Source organism: Lissotriton helveticus, chromosome 7 (genome assembly GCF_964261635.1).
Source record: "Lissotriton helveticus chromosome 7, aLisHel1.1, whole genome shotgun sequence".
NCBI lineage: Eukaryota > Metazoa > Chordata > Amphibia > Caudata > Salamandridae > Lissotriton > Lissotriton helveticus.
This window is the reverse complement of record NC_136068.1, coordinates 1,853,956,562-1,853,975,152: the sequence shown is the minus strand read 5'-3', so window position 1 is coordinate 1,853,975,152 and position 18,591 is coordinate 1,853,956,562. Positions and strand designations below refer to the sequence as shown.

At 41.8% G+C, this 18,591-nt stretch overlaps 1 protein-coding gene across 1 annotated transcript; it reads right to left on the bottom strand.

Moving 5' to 3' along the window:
• Positions 1–526: 526 nt before the first annotated feature.
• Positions 527–1,453, bottom strand: LOC144767781 (olfactory receptor 5V1-like). Its single transcript, XM_078651160.1, has one exon. The coding sequence runs from the start codon at positions 1,451–1,453 to the stop codon at positions 527–529; it is 927 nt and encodes a 308-aa protein (XP_078507286.1).
• Between the last annotated feature and the right edge of the window lie 17,138 nt (positions 1,454–18,591).

Here is an 18,591-nt window from a genome sequence, read left to right as displayed (position 1 = left end):
CTGATTTTGGGGACCTGAATGTGGTAGGATCCTTCTATTCCCTGCTAGTCAAGCAGGTCTGTAACATTCCAGATGCTTATCCTCCAGAAGTGTTTATGCCTTCAAGACACATACCTTGCAGATGTGTTTAGCTCACAGACAGCGGTGTTACATACCTGTTGGTTTTCCCTTTGATGGCAGAGGACTGGCTCCATCTGAAACTCAGAATTAGGAGAATCTTACCGGGGGTGCCCCAAATGAGGGGAAGGTATGTAATAGCGAGGCCGGTCAGAATCGGCTGTTCCGCTTCTTGCATCATAGCCTATGTTACATGCACCTATCGATGTTGTGAGCTGTATTTGAAAAGCCAAACCCAAGAACCTCTCTGATTTCTGAAATTATAATATCACTTTGGGGATCAAACAAAAAGTGTGCAAATGGCACTAGAAATGTCAAGGATGCAAGATATCAAGATGCGGGAAAAAATACCTGAAATACATGCTTTGAAAGATTTAAAAAATCACATTTTTATTTTGTTTCTTAAATGCTATTTTGTGTTCTTTGTCTTCCTCATGGTGTTTTTAAACTCTGTGTTTTTCAGGCAGTATATAATGGGATTACATAGTGGAGTTAAAGCAACATATAACAGAGACAATGCTTTGTTGTTTTTTACAGAAACCATTGACGCTGGTCGCATGTACGTAGAACAGATAACTCCATAGAATAATACAACCACAGTAAGGTGGGAGGCACAGGTGGAAAAGGCCTTGCGTCTCCCCTCTGTAGACCGGATTTTCAGGATTGTTGAGATGATGTTGATGTAAGATACAATAGTTAAAGAAAAAGGTGCAACTCCAACTAGAGTACCCACAATGTAGATTGCTACCTCAACAGCATGAGTGCTGCTACATGAAAGATTTATTACAGCTGCCACATCACAGAAAAAGTGGTTGATTGTGTGAGACCTACAGAATGAGAGCCTGGAGATTAGTACAGTGTCTGGTACTGGGTCTATGAAACTAAATAGCCAGCATCCGGCAGCCAGCTTCATGCAAACTGCATTATTCATGATTTTCACATAGTGCAAAGGATTGCAAATGGCCACATATCGATCATAAGCCATGACTGAGAGAAGCAAAAATTCTGTAGACACCATAGACATAAAAGAAAACAACTGCAGCAAACAACCATTTAGAGAAATGTGTGTACCCACCAGAAAGAAGTGAGCGAGCATAAATGGAAAAATGATTGTTGTGTAACAGATGTCAAGTAAGGCAAGGTTTGTGAGGAAAAAATACATTGGTGTGTGCAAATGTTTGTTGAAATAGACAACCGACATGATAAGAAGGTTCCCCACAAGAACCAGGAAGTAAATCAGCAAAAAAAACAAGAAAAGTGGAACTAGAATTTGCGGAAAATCATTAAAACCCACAATGATGAACTCAGTCTCTACAGTTTGATTTTCTCCTTCCATATGTCTTGGAATGCTGCTTTCCAGCGTTTGGCAATCAAGAATATCTGCAAATAAAGAAAAAAAGGAAAGTCAGTACACAACATGCACCATTTTGGGTGAGAAAACTGATAAGGATGTCTGGCAGTCTTAGTCGGTATGTTTACTATTGGAAAGAAACGTATTGAATTGGGGGCTAAAAATGGGTGGCAAGTAAGCCAGGCCTACTTGTTTCTTCTTTGTATTATACATTTTGTGTTCATTTTTATGGAATAATGATTCGACTGCATGATGTCTATTGCTAGTTAATATGGTGTTACTTATTTATTTGATAGATTGCAGCTGTAACTATTCAAAACTTGTGTAGAAGACACAATCAATCCAAGCACCCAGCAATAAGAAAAGTTCTAAATTGTTGCAACTTAGGTAATGGCTGTAACCCTATGTAGTACTGTAAGGGCTGACATTAAATTAGGTGTCCCTGACCAATGTGTAGGTCTGGCAAAGCAGAGACCTTATGTTGAGTGAAAATACACAGAGAGTAGCCTTTATTTATTTATTTATTTATTTATTTAAAACATTTATATAGCGAGGCTGTCACCTTACAGGTATCCTGGCGCTGAGATATCTCCTAAGATGGAATGCACTGGGAGGCAGCAATAGAGTGGCCAGAAGTTTAACATTTAGGAAACAGCCAAGTTTTGACCCGTTTCCTAAAAGGGAGAAGTTCCTTTGTTTGGCGGATATCCAGGGGCATGCTATTCCAAAGTTTGGGAGCCGCAACTTTGAAAGATCTGCCTCCGGTCCTGACCTTTTTAAATCTCGGTACTTTTACAAGGCAGGCCGTTGTAGATCGAAGGGCTCTGGTTGGAATGTACCAGTCAAACATGGTTTGCAGAGAGCTGGGCCCAACACCCTGCAGGGCTTTAAAAACAAGACAGAGGGATTTAAAGGCCACTCGCTGTTTCAATGGGAGCCAGTGAAGCTCGGCCATTACCGCTGTGGCCGAAGATCTCCTAGGGCCAACTAAGGGCCAGTTTGGCAGCGGCAGATTGAACTCTTTGGAGTCTGTCTAACAGCATGGATGGAGCCTCGAGTAGCAGCGCATTACAATAGTCAAGGCGACTAAGAATGGTACACCTGACTATTAAAGCCCGGGCCTGTAAGGGAAGAAGTGGCAGGATCTTACGAAGGGAGCGAATGAGGGCAGAGCAGGTGGACACTGTTTTCGCAACCTGGGCTTCCATGCTGAGTTTGTTATCCATCATAACACCCAGATTGCGAACAGTGATGACCGGCTGTGGCTTTACCGGGGATTCAGGGGGCCAAAACTCCACCGGGAACGGGCGGGGGATATGACTTCCGGCACAGAAAAGAACCTCGGTTTTGGAGGCGTTGAACTGTAGAGAATTATTGTGTAGCCAGCCAGCCGTGTCTCGTAGACAGTCATGGAAAGATTCCAAGGGGATCCATTCCTCACCCTCCCAAGAGAGGATGAGTTGAGTGTCATCAGCGTAGTTGATTGCCTTTAGCCTGTGGGATTTTATCAACGTAATCAGTGGTTTGAGGTAAACATTAAATAAAATCGGGCTGATGGACGAGCCTTGAGCCACTAACTTCATCCACTGCTTCAACCCACAACATTTTGCGTAGTTTAACATTTTTTATTCATGTTGAATTGACTCGGCAAGGTAATCCAAACCGTTTTAATAAGTTGTTTTTAAACAAAATCTTTCAAATGCCTTATTTGATACACTGTGAGCAGCAGCTGTCTAGTGTTCCTCAGCACATAAAAAAAAACAGGTTTGTCTACTTGTGCATTTTGGCCTCTGTTTAGGTGGGAGCTCTGCTACCAGCCACAGAGCAAATTAACCATTCCTTGTTTTTGTGTTTATACAGTAAAGTACTTCAAACTGACATGTTATGCATAACAATGAGAAAGTACAAAACAAGACAAGCATTGACAAGAAAGCAGCTTACAATCACTAGACGCAAGGTTAGTTAGATAACTTAAGGAGATGATGAACTACAAATTTTGTCGCAAAGATTATTCCACAGTTTAGGTCCTGAAATAACAGAAAAACAGAATCTGAATGAAGCACATGGAGGTAGGGAAGGCATAAATGAGATGAAAAGCGAATGTTGTGGTGTTATGGTGGGTTGTTTTGTTTTGTTATGATTTTTTACTGCTTTATTGCAATGCAATCTTTTTGTGCTACACTATGCATATTGTTTCGTGTTCACTCATAGGCTGTTTTGCTTTATTGCAACCTGTTATGTTGTTTACATTAACTTTACAGATCATGTGACGAGCAAACTTTTACCACTTTCAAAGGTGGTTAGTATAGCACTGCTCTAGTTCTTCAAATAGTCAGCCCAAAACTGTGACAGATACCTGTCTTAAATTAGTATGTTATATGATTGGATCTCTCAAGAAGCAAATACAAGTATAATCCTCGACCCTTACAACACACAATGGCAAATGACAGGAGTCAAAGGGTTTATTTTTGTGATTGTCTTTATAATTTGAATGTTTTTTTGGAATAGAGTATTAGAACAATCAACAATGTGGGCAGGTGAATGAATGATTAATGATTTAAGTAAGGAGTTTACTACATGAGCATCATTTACAGGTCCCCAGGGGTTGCAGCTAAAACCTCGGACTTCCCCATTGTGACCCTTGGCACTGCCTTTGCAACCCCTGACCTTAGAGGTTGCAAAGTAAATGCTAGGAACACAGGATCTGTATAGATGTCGGGTGCAGCTCCATTCTCTTTGTTTTCTCTCAATTCATTGGAATATAACCTTCCCTGGCAGCTGAAGTATTAGAAATCGGGGGGTCTAGTAAGCAGAGGTATTCAACCTGTCCAAGCAGGAACCACAATCTTAGTCAGGGTAAGTCAGATACACACTGCTAGACTGAAATCTTTCGCTTGTTTTTCCCGTTTTATTGCTTTTGACCTCTCGTTTTTGACTGTGTGCTGCATTTCGTTTTTCCTGGTTTTAGGCCTCTGAGCACTTTACCGATGCTGTCCAGTGCCAAAGTGCAAGTACTCCCTGTACAAAGAGTATCTGTAATTGGTTTTCTACGACTGTCAGATTTGATTTACTGGTAAGTTCCTAGTAAAGTGCACTACGTGTGCCCGGGGACTGTAAATTAAATGCTACTAGCGGGCCTGCAGCACTGATTGTGCCACCCACATGAGTAGTTCTGCAACCATGTCAAAGACCTGCCACTGCAGTGTCTGTGTGGGCTGTAGTAAATTGCCATGCCGATCTGGCATCTGCAGCCCTTTGTATTAGATAATGTAGTTACTAGCACTCCAAATGTATGGGAACATTTTCAAAATGCCTCAATATTAATTGATAATGGGTTAAATAATCTAACTCGTGCATGCCTCTTAGTGCCACAGGGCTGCATATCCCTGAGTTACATAACAATCTATAGGAGGTGCAAAACAGAAGCTGTTAAGTCCAAACTAAGAGCACAGCTGATAACTATCTTATCGTACTATGGAAGTTGTATGTCTGATATCACTTCAAATAAACTACTAAATCACTTTAAACAGTGAAAATGAGAGAATCATAAAGCATATAACTTCAATTCTTTAGTAAATTGTGTGTTTTTATATTGATTGATATTTACAATTTTAGTCATTAATTCATGACTCAATTCTTATGCATATACATTCAAGAAAAACATAATAATTAACTCTCATGGTCAGTACATAATCATTGATACATATCAATAACAACAGAAGATTGGAAATTGGCCCGATGCATTTCAGTACAATGAGTCCCTTCCTCGGGGGCCACTGTAAAAGAAACAATAAATAAAGAAACCACAAATAAGCACTGTTTTGGAAATGACAATATGATCGTATTAGAAGCCAAAGTGAAATCAACAGAGCCCACTGATATCGAGCGAGACTAACAGGGTGATTATTGATGGTTAGAATGGTCATTCAAAGAAGTGATTTAGGTTGCAAAATGTGGAAGCGTGAATTAAAAAGATTAACCATGCATGGTTCATCTTGTATCAGACATACAACTTCCATAATGCGATAAGACAGTTATCAGCTGTGCTATTAGTTTGGACTTAACAGCTTCTGTTTTGCACCTCCTATAGCTGCAGCCCTTTACCAGGTCCAACCCTTCCCTTTTACGAGATTTAAGGTATCCTCAAAGTAGGCCCAAGGTAGGCCCATGGGCAGAGTGCAGTGTATTTGAAAGGTAGGACCTGTACTGGTGAGTTTTACATGTTCTGAAAGTGAAATACTGCTAATTTAATTTCCTACTATTGCAGGGGCTATCTCTCCCATAGGTTATCATTGGGCCTGCCTTGTAACCTCTTATAAGTGTAACTTCCAGTTGGGAAGAGGTAGGGATTTGGAGTTTGGTCTCCCTAAACTCACAATTTAAAAATACATTTTTTGTGAAGTTAGTTTTTTAATTGCACGTTTGAAAATGCCACTTTTAGAAAGTGGTTATATTCTTGCTCTGCCATTCTGTACGTCTGCCTGCCTGTGGAATCCACATCTGAAAGAGGGTGACAGTTGGGCTGTTTGTGCATTCACTCTAGACAGTCACAGAAATGGGAACTGAGGTGTCCCCTGTACATCCTGATGGGCCATCGCCAAGCTGATGGGTTTTCCTGAGCTAGAGTGGTGGGTGGAGTTTCCACTGAAACCTGAATAGGGCTGTGCCTGTCCTCAAACAAAGCTGTCTCCACCTCCATATAGTGTGTCCCGAGCAAGGTGACAGAGTCTTGTGCACTACAGAGACTTTCCTTTAAAGTTTGCCTACTGGAGCTGGGCTGTGACCCCATAACTTCAGAACACTGCTGGACGAAAATAACATTTTGTCTGGAAGAAGGGATGGATGCTGTAGGATGAGACTGGTACTCTTCCTATTGCTTTGTGTGTTGGTCTGCTGCTGCTGTCCTTGGAGTGAAAGGACTGGACTTTGCTTTCCACATCTTGCTTTCCAAGGTTCACCAAGGGATTGTGTGTTCTTGCCTCCTGTTAAGATGTCTCAGGGCCATAAAACACTAAATTTGCAGCCTCCGAACTCCTCTGCTGTGAGTTCTGACCTGCCAAGTTATGGCAATTTTTTTTGCTGCTAAGAACCAAATAAATCAATGCATCAACTCTCAGCACCTGTTTTTCAAATGGCGCAACGCTGTGCATTTGAAAAACCAATGCATCAGCTCAGTGCCTGCCGTGCAGCTGAAAGAACACTGCAACCTCAGTGCCGAGCTCCCTGTCACTGATGTCCATGTTACACGCTCTGACTCAAGAGCAGGCCTTGTTATGCGGCTGAAGAAATTGAGGCATCACCTGCTTCGCAGGTGGGTAATTGACACAGTGTCTGTTACTCAAACATTGCATCAACCCAGCAAATCTGGATTTTCAACACATCATCCCTGTGCTCCAAGTTCTTTACCGACGAGTCCCAGCACTAAGGAATCGAGGCCACATGTCCAGAGATCAAGTCATCACCTCCCCTGACAGTAAGGAACTGACAAATCACCATCCCTGCACAGCAATAGTGAACAGGTGCATCACCTCCCCTGGCAGTAAAGAATGGGCACACCTCCCTTTGGAGCAGGGAACAGACGCGTCGCTTTGCTATTCTGGTGTCTCACCTCCCCTGCGTATGTTTTCATCTTTAATTTTGACATATCCTAGGCACTTTGTGCTAAAAGTGACACTTACATAGTTTCTTATGGGCTGAATTAATTTAAAACTTTTTAAATTGATATCTTGACTTGTGTATGTTGGATTTATGTTTTTTTTGTTTTATTTTATTTAGATAGATATTTGTTATTTTTCAAAACTGGTGTGGTGTCTTTTTGTAGTCTTTTCACTGTGTTATTGTGAGTATGAGCAAATATTTTACACATTGCCTCTGATATATTCCTGACTGCTAGTACCAAACTACCAAGGGGTTGAGCAGGGGTTATCCTAGCTGTGAGACTTCCTTGCCCTAACTAGAATATTGGTCCCAACTTGGCAGGGTGCAAACCTCTGCCACCTGGAAAACCCCATGTTTAACACATACCATAAATTAAACTGTGCTCATCCTCTAGTAGATTGGCAAAGAGCAGTCAGGCAGTAGTAAAGTATTTGTGCAACACTGCAACCAGTAACACAATGAAAACACCACAATAATCTCCACACCAGATAAAAACAAATATGATCTCTATTGATAAAATAAGACCAAAATGACAAAAATCCCAAAACTAGAAGTCAGAATATGATTATTTAAAAATTAATAAGCTTAGAAGCAATAATAAAGATTAAGATGCTTAGAAGCAATGTGTTGATGGAGATTATCTGGTTGCACTGGACTGGGGCAAAGTCAAGAGATCATGCCGATCGCGATGAAACAGGGACAGAATACAGGTGCCACTCAGGGCCAGCTGAACAAAGTACCTTCCTCCTGGTCATAATAGTAAGATGCGGGTTGCAGCCGTACAATGCTTCGTTGTTGATCCCACAGTCGAGGTTCTGCATGATTTCCGTCACACAGTGGTTGTGTTACGCTGGTTCCAAAGACGATGAACTGAGCCAAGAGGAGTTGGTTCCATAGATGCTGCGCCACATTTCTCCCCTTAGTCTGGAGGATGGGTTGATATCCCACACTACAGTGATGGTGATACATTTGTTCTGATACTTTGTTTCTTTAAGGCGATGGGCTAGTTCCGAGTGTGATTCACCAATCCTGCTCCTGTAACAGCGATGATGCATCAGTTCTGCTACACACAGATAGGAGATACATTGGTTCAACTTGAGCAAACACCTGGGTCCATTTTCAATAGACCAGGCACAGGACCCGGTGGTGAGACTTAGATGCACCTGAGACTCAAAAACAGGAGGCAAGCCCTTGGAAATCAGTCTGGGTTCAAACAGAGTCCAGTTCATTGGCAGAAAGGTCAGAGGGAAGCAGGCAGTAAGGGTGGCACAGCAGGAAAGCAGTTCTTCTAAAGCAGGAGTCTAGCAGAGTGATATCCCTTGAAGAAGTGTCTGAGAGAGCCAGTACTTATACCCAGTTTTGCCTTTGAAGTAGAGGTCTTTGAAGTACACAGAGGTCCTTTTGTCTTAGCAATGGCTCCAGACTCATTAAAGGGGGTAATCACCGCTATGTGTGGGGACAGTATACTTCCTATTCAGGTGTTCCAGCTCCTCCCTACCATCCTGCCCAGAATGAGCCATTAAGATGCAGATGTACAATCAGACACACATAACTTTCCTTGGTGTGTGGGTGTCTACAGTGAATGCACAAAGTCAAGCTGTCACCCACCTCAGATATGTATTGGAGACAGGTTGCAGGTACCCAGAGCGTTAAGAGCAGAGAAATGCCACTTTCTAAAAGTGTTATTTCTAAAATAGTAATGTTAAAGCCTACTTTACCAGTGAAAGAGGATTTTATATTACCATTCCAAAGATATGCAATATGAGAAAACGACTTTTTTCAATTGAGAATTACTGCTAAAATGTGTAAAAAGGAATATCCAATGTTATTGTATGAGAGGAGGAGGCCTCACAGTAGTAAAAAATTAATGTAGGTGTTTTCTGTTACAAGGACATGCAAAACGTAAAAGTACATGTCCTACCGATTACTTACACAGCACCCTGCCCTGTAGGCTATCTAGGGCCTACCTTTGGGGTGGCTTATGCGTAATAAAAGGGATGTTGAAGGCTTGGCAAGTGGCTTCAAATGTCAGGTCAACATGGCAGTAAAACTGCACACACAGGCTCCTCAGTGCCAGACCTGGGATATGTTAGAAGGGCTACTTGTGTTGGCGGCACAATAAGTGCTTCGGGCCCACTAGTAGAATTTAATTTACAGACACTGGGCACAGGCATTGAACTCTACTAGGGTCTTACAGATAAATTAAATATCGCAATTGTGGATAAACCAATGTAACCATGTTTATGGGAGAAGAGACCTGGAAGAAGGCAAGACGTTTGGGGGAAGACCACCCTAAGGCTGACTGGTCTAACATGATGAGTAAAAAATAAATGTAAATGTATGTTGTGTGCCTGCTTGCAGGTGAGTGTGTTTACACAAGAGAGTGTGTTTGTAAGTGTCAATGTAACTGTATGTGTTAGCATGTATATTTGAGTGAAACTGAAGGTCAAAATATGTGTGATTTCACTTCTGATACCCCTGGCATTTTGGTGAATTGACATTCTTGCCGGGTATCAACTTTTGGGGCAACTGAGCTTCCGGTTGATAATAGTTGGGCCAGTTGGGGGATTCTTTCTCTTGTGCTCTGGATAACTGTGATAACCGGTGACTAGGCTGTTTTTTTCACTGAGTTTTTCAAACAAATTAAAATCAAGTTGGCAACAGACTTACCAAATACTTTTAAAAATAGGTAAAGTTGCTTACAAACTGCAAATCAATTAAAAGAAGGACCAGATTTACCATATTAATCTACTAACAAAATTGGTTGAGTCCTGTTCCCCGGGCCCTCTCCTTTGTCCATGGATAAACGTTACATTGAGGAGGTGAATATAATGGAACGTTTAACAGAAGAGCAATGGCTTAGGCTTAAACTTGTTTACTAAATTTTGCTCACAATTTCTCAGAATTACAAAGTAGAACTCATTAGGCGGAACATGCTCTTCCAATGGAACCCAGAAATACTATTAAACAATGATTATATAGTATTACAGAAGCACATCACATTGCAATCCACAAAAAATCAAACAAATATTACAGATGAACCTTATAGAACTTCATCAAGTAATTGATGATCACCTATTGTACTTTTCCCATACCAAATGTATTGTATTGATTTCCATGGTGTAAACAAGGTTTGAGAATGTAATAACTACACGTTACGTAGAATTGATTGAACAATTAGGGGAACCCCAATATATTTCCACCATTGACCTCACTAAGGATATTGGCAGATTCTCGTAATCCATGCATCCATGCATCCAAGAAAAGATTACATTTTTCACCCTTTATAGTGTGTTGCACTTTGCAGTGTTCCCTATTGGTTTGCGTGTTGCACCTGCTCCATGCCAGCCCCTTGTCATATCTGTGTGATATCTTAAAATTTACAAAGATTGTGCTCAACATTTAAAACATCTAACAAATATATTGCATTCCTTAAAGAAGTAGGGCCTCACATAAATTCTAAAACATTGTGACTTGCATACTTTAAGGTTAAATATTTAGCTATTAATTAGGAAATTGACTAATAGAACCACAAGATGAAAAATATTAGAATCTCTGCTGTTATATGCCTTGGTTAGGCCCATCTATTGAAGCTGCTCATTTCCTACATTGTCCTATTTTTCACAATAACATTTCGGCTGTGACCTTTGTACATAGTTGTGTGCGCGACAATGTTGGTTTAGTTTCTCCAGAACTACTTCTGTTTACACATCTTGCTTAACATATCATTATCACACTGCCTTGAACACTATGTACAAGCCCTCTTGACGCACTATGTAGAAATGCTGTCTATGTGAAATCTTCATCCACGGAATGACAGGGCTATCTACATGTCCATAACATTGCTAATCTATACATACATCGAAAGGCTGCTTTTTATTAAAAATAACGAGAAAATCCCAAAAGATTAGCAGAGGAGGCACTTCAGCTGTCACCGAGTTTCCCTGCATGCTGAGACTTCACCACACTGTAGTCTTATATCTCCGTGAGTGTTTTTCAGTTTGTCACCAAGACATGGTCCTACATTCACTTCCACCAGGTAATGGGGTTGGATTGACCTTTCGAAGAATTCTTGGCTTTACACCTACACACACCATAGGTACACTCAGAGTAGAGTCTGCATTGTTGGAGTACACCTGCCTATTATCTTGTATTTTATGCCTGCATATATACACTGTTTTAGCATCATGGCAGAACTGTATCTACTATTTACTCTTTTGGCACTTGTAATCACTTTTACCTGCTTCTATCTACTGATTATCGCAGGACATATATTCTATACAAGAATAACATTAGTTCAATAAGTAAATTGAAAACGCCCCACTGTGTTTTCTCTGTATTTAAGTAAGCACGGGTGATAGAACGAAAGGCTGAGGGATCAGGGCTCTTTTGTTCACTGGTTGCCAGCAACCATTGGCTCCTTTTCTAGGTAGGGGGTTTGTGGTGGCACTGTGTGCTAGCTGGTCTCTAGGCCAACATATCCTGTGGGGGTGCCCAGAATTAGTTTAGGCACCTCACCCACAGGTCATGTCATCCAATAAACGTGCAGGTCCTAATGGTTAGTGGGACCATTAACTAATTTATTACAGAACTCGAGCTCTAGTAAATATTTTACTCAATCAATTATCTCATCTAAACAGGTATTACAATCACCATACTTTAACTCCACCTAATTCCTCAAACAGATGCCTCAAATGGTGGAATAGGGGCATGTTAGACCTGTCAACATTAGGATGATCTTGCCCCAAAAGTTTTGCCTTCCTCCTTCATTTTTGCTGATCTAGTTTTTGCTGGCCTTATGACTTAAACATGGTAACACTGGCTTATCACCAACTGGCATTTCTAATTTACTTACAAGCCCTTAGTAAAGTGGTGTGATATGTGCCCAGGGCTTGTAAATTAACTGCTACTAGTAGGGCTGCAGCACTTATTGTATCACCCACTTAAGTGGCCCTTTAAACATGTCTCAGACCTGCCTTTGCAGCCTGTATGTTCAGTTTTAAACTGCCCTTTCGACCTTATAAAAAAGACCATTTGCTAGGTCCAAACCTTCCTTTTTATTAAGGCCCTAGACAGCCCAGAGAGAGGGTGTAGTGCATTTAAAAAAGAGAAAATATACGTTTAGGTTTTGATAGTCCTAGAAGTGAAAACACTTACATTTGTTTTTCACTACTGCTCCCAGAGGACAACCCTGGAGTAATCTTTTTAGATACAATAAGCCTTAACTTCCAAATTGGAACAGGTAGCCAGTTCATGTATGGTGTCTTTGCAATTGTAGTGAGAAATCCTCTTTAATAGTAAAGTTGACATTTTCATGCCATAGCCATTTGGTGCCTGTGTCCTGAGTGGGTGCAGCTGCCAACTGCACTTTGTGTATTCATCCTAGACAGTCACTCAAAATAGGGAGGTTAGCTGTAGCTGGATAGGCCATCACTGGCAGGATGGAGTGGTCACATCCCCACTTAACACGTGTATTGTAAAGTGAACGTTCACCTCTAAGGGTATCTTGGCACTGAAGAACAGATGTTTATTGTTACCCAACTCAAGGGTACCTATTTTTATCAACCTTAGAAGGATGAAATGCTAAGTGGATCAGCCAGGATTTGTGCCTGTGACCAGGAGGTCAAACACAGGCCCCAACAGTGGATGCTTTAATCCAGTGAACCACCCTATCCAGGCCTTAAACTTGAAAAGGCTTTGTCATGCCTCCACACAAATAGTTGCATACCCCCTGTAGTTAGTCTGGAGCTGGGAAGGCAAGACAAGTATGTGTTTCAACGGGAACCTCCAGAAGCTTCTCCCACTTCAAAGGTGAACTGGGTATACATATTCAAAATCAGATATCAATTCTCCAGTACATTCCTGGACCAGTGGATACTCTGCCAGGAAGGAGGACTGCTGTGGTGCTGAAATTACTGCCACTGCTGTGCTGACATTCTGCATGCTACCTTATTGCCTGGGTATGAAGGAGCAGCCTTGCATCCGATAAACCCAGGACCCCACAGTGACTCCAAGGGCTAGTTGGATGGCCTCCTGACTGGATCCTCAGGAACAGAAGGATTCAACAACAATGACTCCACCACCTAGACTCTGCCATTGGTGAGCCCTGTACCCTTAGAAGCTGGCCTAAGGTGCTCTGCCAGTCCCCTGTGGACCCAGCAGCATCAACACATCTCCTCTGCTACGTGGCACAACCCTGAGCAGATGCTTGGATCAGACATGTTGCAAAGACCCACATCAACTTCATAGTTCACAGTCCCTTCAGATCCACCTCTGTGCAAAGCATCCTCTGGCAGGTTCGCACATCCCTCATCAATGGCAGCCTCAATGACAAACTTCGCATTGCAGCTCTCTGAAATCTACATGTCTGCCTGACTACACAACACACCCTAATTGCCAAACGACAATTCATAAGCCCTTGTTGACTGATTTCAATGATACAGGACCTCACCAGGGAGTTTTGCCGCATCTTGGAACCGATGCATCGCTTCCACACAGATAACTTCAATCCTCCACAAACTAGGATTTAAGGTACTCAATTCAGTAGGTCTACCTGGATCCCTGTGGTCAGTCCGCTTACATATTGCAGTCGGCTTGAACGTGTGACTTTGTCCCGTTCCTGCGCCACAAGATATCCACAGTTGGTACTTTTGTGGTTTTTGGCGCTGTTTTTCCTGACAATCTTTAAAATTGAATATCTCCGATTTTACTGATTACACTTTTGTTGTTTTGGTCTTATTTTATTTATTACACATTTCTCTGTTTTAATAAGCTGATTATTAAGCTGATGTGTGATATTTTTGTGATGTTTTTGCACTGTGTTATTGTTTGAAGTGTTAAGCAAATACTTTTGACACTAAGTTAAACCTGACTGCTCTGTGCCAAGTTGCCCGAGGGTGGGGCACAGGTTAAATTAGGGTTTGTTAGTGACTGTATCCTGACAAGGATTGTGGTTGTTGCTTGACCAGGGCTCACAGCCCAACAACCAACAATTCAATTCAATTTCTTACAGGACAGTATTATCACAACTAAGTAGTCAGAATGAAGAAGCACCCATTCTCTTTAGTAGCAGCAAAATATTTCCCAGAGATCAAAAGTATCCCGCAGTAAAGATGGAATACATACTGATAAACTAGACCTTAGAGAAGCTGCAATGCTGTTTGGAAGGACGTACTTTTGTGCCTTATTCTGATCATGCACCTTTTACTTGGAATGAGTGCAAACAAGTGAAATGATTCAAGAGTTTTAAGGTGGTGTTAGAACTGGGGGTCTCTAGTTGGCAGAGATAGGTACCTTTGTCCAAATAGAGACCTTTGCTCCTAGTCAGAGTAAGGGCGATACAAACTTTAGATAAGCCTTGTTCACCCCCTTGGTAGCTTGGCATGAGCAAACAGGCTTATCCCAAAGGCAATGCATAAAGTATTTGACCTCAAAACACACAGTATTACACTAATAAATCCACAAATCCACACCAGTTCAGAAAAATAAAGTATGTGCATCTAAACTCAACAAGACTAAAATGACAAAAATCCAACATATAGGTTGTCAAATAGCGCTTAAAACAGTTATTTCTAAAATAAAGTTTGTAGAAAACAAATATCTCCACTTGGGGCTATTATTATGCCATGACAGCAATAAATCCAAAGTACAGCTCACACGGACCCCCAAGCAAACAGCGCCATGGAGGTAACTCGTCGGTGCCGAGGTCATGGCCGCCTTCCTGGCTGCCAGGGGGAAGGCAAGGCATTGTGTCTGTGAGGAGGCTATGTGTCGAATCCAGGACAGGGGAATTCGGTTGCAACGCGGTAAGGTGTCGGTTACGGAGACGCCATGCAAAGTTTGTTTAGTCACCCGCTGTGAATATCCGTGCCGCGATAACAGGATTTGATTTGAATTGTTTCTTGTTAAGCGCTCGAATGCCATGGCATTTTGGCGCTGGTTATGGTACACAGAACAGGAGGTCATAAATGAAATATTAGATTTAGAAAATAGCCATGTTTTCAGCTCCTTCCTAAACAAACAGAGGTTAGGCTGGAGTTGAAGTGTAAGCGGCATCTTGTTCCATTGCTTGGCCGCACAGAAGGACAGGGAGCACCCCTCCTCCCCACCCCCCCCCCCACCTTGCCTTCCGGATTTTTGGGACACAGACAGACCCAGTGTGGTGGATCTAAGCGTTCTAGTAGGTGAATACATAGAAAACAGTTTCCGTATCTCCCAGGAGATTCCTCCGTGGAGGGCTTTGTGTACCAAACAGAGGGACTTAAAATCGACCCTTTGCTGTACCGGAAGCCAATGTAAGGACCTAATGGCATCAGACGTGGGGCGACCTTTAGGAATATTCATAAGCAATCTAGCTGCAGCATTTTGCAATGATTGCAACTTACTGCTCTGCGCTTTGTCAATTCCTACAAAAAGTGCATTGCAGTAATAAATCGGCATACATGATCAAGGAAAAACCATGTTTCCTTACAACATTGGCCAGCGGGGACATATATATATTAAAAAGGGTAGGTGACAGAGCTGATCCCTGCGGGACACCTCAAGGGAAATGGAAGGTTTCAGATTGTAAATTATCCCAGTGGATATTTTGTTCTCTGTCTTTTAGAAAAGAGGAAAGGAGGGCCAGAGCGGTATCCTCAATTCCCACGTCTTGCAGCCGCTGCACCAACACCTTGTGATTCACGGTGTCGAATGCAGCCGACAGATCCAAGAGGATGAGAATCACTCTGCCCCCCCATATCCACTATCTTCCGTATCCCTTCTGTAGCTAAAATGAAGGCAGCCTCTTTCGAATGGCGAGGCCTAAAGCCATGCTGTGTCGGGTCAAGTAAACTATTCTCTTCCAAATATTGTATCAGTTCCTTATTTATTGCTTTTTCAAGGATTTTTGCAGGCATTGGTAACCTAGAAATCGGCCGATAGTTTTTAGCCTCTGTAGGATCAAGGGCTGTTTTTTTAAGGATTGGCCTGATACAGGCCTGTTTCCAAGCGCTAGGATATTGTCCGGTTGCTAGAACCTGGTTCAGCAGGGGGGTATGGAGAGTGGCCCAAAACGTGATAGTCTACAATGTCCTGCCCAGGCTTTCACGGTGGAAGTATTACAGAGGCAGAATTTAGAAGATCATTATATATTAGTTGTACTTTACTCTGAAAAAAGTTGGCAATTTTGTTGCAGAACGCTTGGTCTGGTCTGAACTTAGCAGTATGCTGTGGCTTGGCTAGTGTGTGAACAGTTTTAAATAGTTCCTTAGAGGAACTTGAGGCTTCGCTATTTTGGTCGTGAAGTACGCCCGCTTTGCTTCAATAATGGCCATCTAGTATTTTTCTAAATTCGCATTGTAAGCGAGCGTATGCTTGGAGCTGTAATCAGTCCTCCAAGTCCGTTTATTCCTTCTACAGCTCATCTTCATGCGTTTAAGGTCGAGGCTGTACCAAGGTGCGGTTGCTGAAACTCTTTTACTTATTTTATTTGTTTTGGGCACAATACTATTTAAAGCTACTCGAATCCATTTATCAAACTGGTTCGCCATTGTATCATTGTTCCCATATAGAATAGGTGAGGTTGTGTTCAGGGCCTTTTCCAAGTCGTTTCCCTGTATTTTATTCCATTTTCTGACCCTCTCGTTGGTGGCATAGGTAACGGAAGGTTGACTAGCCTTATTTTCTTTTACCTCAAAATCTATAATCCTATGGTCAGTCCAAGGTAGGGTCACGGTCTTAATCATAGTTATTTCTAGATCATTTGTAAAGATGACAGTAAAAATTGGTTGGAGGGCGCACAACTGGCTTGGCAAAGTTTGTTTAAAATTTAGGAATGAGCTGTGTTTAATGGTTGGGTGCTCGAAACAGGTGGCGTGTCCGTCCTGGCACACGTCTATAAGTGAATTGGATTAATGTGTCACCATGTTACCTTGGTGACATTCCTGTGATTTGGGCACACCTTGATACTTGAACAAGCAAGCTTCCACAATTGAAGATAATTGTCGTAGTTTATTTGAATGTCATCATTAATTTCATGATGTAAAAATCATTATTTCATGCTTTCATGTTGCATCGTTTTTCTGTTGCATATTACATTATTCAAAACTGCTCCAATGCATTTCGGGTGATGTACCCTTCGTCGGGGAGCTCTGTGGACAATAGAGGATATAGCACTAAGTATGTGGGTCGTGTTTCAGGAATGTTATTGGCGTAGCATGCAGGTAGGGGTTGGTGAGGCGCATTTATCAGAGTGAACGGCGTTTAAATCAGTGCAACAAAAGTGTGGTGATGGTGACATATAATAAAAACAATAGCGTGTTCGGTGGTGTATTACGTGCCTAAGCGCGATTGGAAGTTAAAAATGGATGGGCTTTATAAACACTCACGTGTTGTTTGGCTTTAGGATTGTCTAAAAAAAGACGTGAACGAATGCGTTAGTATTTGCGTATGCACGCATACTTGTGACAATACGCGTGTCTTAAATAATAAATGGGCAGCGAAGCGCCGACTTACTAGGTTGTTAGAGTGCTCCGTGGCCATTTGATGTCTCTCCGGCGTTCGTGGTCCTGGTTTAACCCGCGGTACCTTTTTTAGACGAAGGACAAGGCACCCCAGACGACCCAGGAGGGGCCTCAGAAAAAACAAAAGAGAAAGAAACATCATACTCAAACACTCGAAGCAGAAAGAACTAGAAGAGAAACACCTAGTAATAAATATTTCTGATACAATCTTGAACCCTCACGAAATGAAGCTACTATCCAGAGGGACATCGTTTATACCTACCACTAAGACTAACCATCTAGAACTTCAGATAAGTACGTATAAATTTATACGCAAACTCAGATTAAGGCACTTTTTTGACCATGCAACTCCCCTAACTACGAAGAAACCGGACCAACTCATGGGACTTAGACCAACCAGCACTTTTGAAGCCCCAATAAGCCACAAAAGCATATATCTTTACGAAACTCTGGTCAAGCAAGACATTTCGAAACTAAATTACAACAAATCCTTACACAAAAAACATGACACAAAAGGATCTGGATACCCTAAGGAGGATTGCAGGAAACACACACATCAAGTGTATCAAGGCTGACAAAGGAGGCGCATTGGTGGTTATGAATTCCACCATGTACAGACAGAAAATGAATGAACATATTCAGGACAAACAAATGTATATAAAGCTTCCGAATAATCCAACTAGCCAATTCAAAGAGAGACTCAACTTGATTGTAAACAAAGCACACGAAATGGCAACTATTGACGAGAGAACCAAAAAATACCTGGTGAAACCATTCCCTAGAAGCCCAACAATCACTATCATTCTTAAGATTCACAAGAACTTATTAGACCCCCCGTTCAGACCCATTGTCTCCACGAGGAGTTCTCTTCATGAACCAGTGGGCAAATTCTTAGACCGATATCTTCAACCCATCGTGAGGAACATGAAAAGTTACATCCAAGACACCACTGACTTTTTAACA

Bases quoted from the DNA above. Each gene is read 5' to 3' on its own strand.
- LOC144767781 (XM_078651160.1), bottom strand. From the start codon at position 1,453: ATGGAAGGAGAAAATCAAACTGTAGAGACTGAGTTCATCATTGTGGGT.